Below are 3,218 nucleotides of genomic sequence, written 5' to 3'. Positions count from 1 at the left end.
CTATTTAGTTCATGGTTATTACAGCTTCCAGTTTTTCTAATGGGAACCGTGAAATTTATTGTCTTTTATAGTATTTTCATCGTTTCAACAATGATGAAAATCACGATATTTGCATATTATTTTTTTTGTCAAAATAATTTAATCAAAATTAATCAGTATGTTAAAGTTATTCCTTGTTTTAAGGAATATTATTCATCTTTAGTCGTGCTTTCAATAAACTTGTCATACGTTTATAACAAAGTACGATAAATCAAGAATAATATTCCCTAAAACAAGGAATAACTTTAACAAACTGATTAATTTTTATTGCGAGTTACCTGTACAAACAAGGAAAAAAAACTATTCAAAAGAACACATTTTATTGCTGTTGTAAAGCACTTTTTCACATTAATTTTTCATTCAACAATTTTCACAATTTTCACTATATTTCACAATTTTAGAAAAGACCTATCCGGGCTACGCCTGATGTAGTCTTTATTTTCAAATCCAGTTCCCGAGGCTTAAGCTCGCTCATGACGACGACCGAGGCAGCTGATGGTTTCTCGATTAGCTTCGAGAGCAGCTCCGACCGACCTGCTGCGAGTGGTACGTGATGACAAATTTCTTGGACAACATGGTGGACCGGAAGCCGCCAAATCCGCCAGACCTAAGAAAATAGGAAACAAATATGATAAAACGGGGAAATTGAAACTGGTGGAAAAATGGAATTCGAGCGTTATTTCATTCGCACGGGTCCAAGTAATTATGGAGCATTTTTGCTTGCTCCGATGAAAAAAACTAAAAAGAAAAGGTACTTCCAACAGATGCTCATGGTCTTGTCGGACTCTCCGATATCAACCGCTTGTTGCATCTTCCGAGATCGCCCTCCTCGTATATTGAAGGTCACACACCTTTCCGACGGCTTGTTTTCCACTGCCGTTACCGCCGATCGGGGGGAATTCTCCTGATAATTGCCGGAACCGTGGAAAGGCACCTAGAAAAATGAATTAAATTTGCATATGTGCAAAAAACAGTTTCGAAAAACATAATCACTTTAAATGCACTCACCATCCCAGATATCCCAGAAAGGTCCTGTCGATTGCACAGAGAATATAAAACAAAATTGTTTTTTCGCAAACATGGCGCGCATTGAAAACAAAACCTCTACACGATAAATTGAGAATAGATAGAAAAGGAAAAAGTTTACCAATGTTCGTTTTGATTTGGATTTTGATTTTACCATGAAGTACACAGTAACAATAAAAATCACAAGAAAATTATTGTGATACTGTGCTTCTGGTATTTTCTTCAACTATGAAAGATTTAAAATTAACGATAAACTTCACGGTCACTTTAAAAATTATGGTGATTTCAAAATTAAAAGCGGTTGATAAATATTGAGAAATATCGATGAAGTTAATTGTTATATTGAAAATCAATGTTCGGTTATATTAATACCACGGTCTTTGCTATTCGGGAAGTTATCTATTAATACCACTGCACAACTTTATGCAGTCTTAATAATTCTTTCACTGGAAATTTTCCGCCAGGTTGTCAAATAATTTAAGCATTCAGTATGGACCGAACTATCGATTATGTATATGATTATTTTTTTTCCTTTTCGAAATTTGGTTTCCGCCGATTGATATAGGGTGTTTACTAACATTGTTTAAATAGCACCGCTGGCAGTCAAAATCAGTTGTTTTAAAGTCTATTTAATGAAGTCTAGTCGAAACGGGTCGAAACAAGTAGAAATGGATTGACAGTTGATCACCTGTCTCTTTTCTATTGACTTCGACCAAATTCTACCAGGTCGAAACGAATCCTGCTGCCGAGCTGGATTGGTTTCGACTAGTTTCAACTTGCTCCATTGAACAACGACCTGACCAGTTTCGACCAAAACATGGGCTCGTTGAACATCTACCAGTTGACAGAAACCAGTTGAAATCTATTTTTACCAACGATTGAACGAAGCTTTAATTCACAGAAGCGTTGTTTCCAAATATCCGGATATCGATTTTTTTTAGTTATTTTGAAGCAAAGGTTTCAACTCTATTCACCCGCCATCAGGTACAGAATATCCATTTCTTTATTTCCACCTGATTTTGCGGTAGTCGAGAAATTCGGTTTCGTTAATCGGAAATAAACTCTTATCGCTCACTCTTCTGCTCTTCTCGTGATATGAGTAAGAGTTATTGCAGATCAGATTTGCACTGGCCTCCTCGCATGACAGCTAATCTGTTAGCAGTTTATTCGTGATTTTTTTAAATTGAGACTTTATTTTTTTTTCATTCAGGCCCCAGGACCAAACTTTACAATCTCCAAGACGGCTAAAATTTAAAACTCATGTTTCAGATTTAGCTGGGAGAATAAAAAAAAACCATGAATGAAAAATCCAAACTTTAGAGTTTTATCTAAAAACCAACTTCCAAATTCCAGGCACTGGATAAATCTCATGCTTCCAATATTTTGCTAGCACTTTGTACTCAAATGCATAAAAATCATTATTATTATTTTTTTGTACGCTTCCATAAAACGTATGTTTTCCTTTTTTTCAACACAGATTTCAAACGCCAATTTCAGACTCCATCATCATAGCGCTAGTTTATCATTTGTAAATTTCGCATCTAACTTTTGTCTTCATCGCTTTGAAAACAATGCTCAATTTTTGAATGTTGGATCAAAACTGGATTCTTTACACGACGCGATTTTGGTCAATTAATTTATTTTGTATTTTTTTCTACATCTGACAGGGATCTTAAAAATTGAATCGTAATCCAATAAAAATCAATCAAACAAAGGTTTAGAATTTATTAAACATCTTTATTTCACTCACTTCACACGTTCGATATTAATCGACGGGCGAGATTGAAAAGTATTCGCTTTGCTGAAAATCCAAAAAGTCCTCAAATATTTCTCTGAACATTCCTTCAATCACAATATTGAGCATAAAAAACTATTAAAGATCATCTTGAGTTTCCGATCCTCTGAAGTCCAACCGGAATGTTTGGTATTAATAGCCGATTTCCAATATTATTCACAACCAGATCTTACTCAAAATCAGTATTTTTTAAACTAGAACCGAATCTTTTGTCCGGCATCCCCCGGATTAAAGCTAGGTCTTGGTTAGTATCGATCTGAAACGAGCTGTTCAACAAATTATCCAGTAGCCGCTGGAAAGTTTCAAATCCATAGTCAGTATCCGCTGACTAGCATATTTTGTTCTTTTCTTCATCCAT

The 3,218-nt window shown here is 35.1% G+C and overlaps 1 protein-coding gene across 4 annotated transcripts; it reads right to left on the bottom strand.

Moving 5' to 3' along the window:
- Window positions 1-417: 417 nt before the first annotated feature.
- On the bottom strand, window positions 418-1,184 carry LOC129758211 (uncharacterized). 4 transcript variants are annotated; one of them, XM_055755671.1, is made up of 3 exons: window positions 1,048-1,184; window positions 802-973; window positions 418-646 (listed from the first exon to the last, which is right to left on the bottom strand). In XM_055755671.1, the coding sequence occupies exons 1-3, from the start codon at window positions 1,048-1,050 to the stop codon at window positions 501-503; spliced, it is 321 nt and encodes a 106-aa protein (XP_055611646.1). In that variant the 5' UTR covers window positions 1,051-1,184; the 3' UTR covers window positions 418-500. The 4 variants fall into 4 exon arrangements, with proteins under 4 accessions (XP_055611646.1, XP_055611647.1, XP_055611645.1 ...); XM_055755672.1 differs by having other exon boundaries at window positions 795-973; window positions 1,048-1,183; XM_055755670.1 differs by having other exon boundaries at window positions 799-973; window positions 1,048-1,183.
- Window positions 1,185-3,218: the final 2,034 nt, after the last annotated feature.

This window comes from Uranotaenia lowii, chromosome 3, assembly GCF_029784155.1.
Source record: "Uranotaenia lowii strain MFRU-FL chromosome 3, ASM2978415v1, whole genome shotgun sequence".
NCBI lineage: Eukaryota > Metazoa > Arthropoda > Insecta > Diptera > Culicidae > Uranotaenia > Uranotaenia lowii.
The sequence above is the reverse complement of the archived record's forward strand: the minus strand, read 5'-3'. Positions and strand labels throughout refer to the sequence as shown.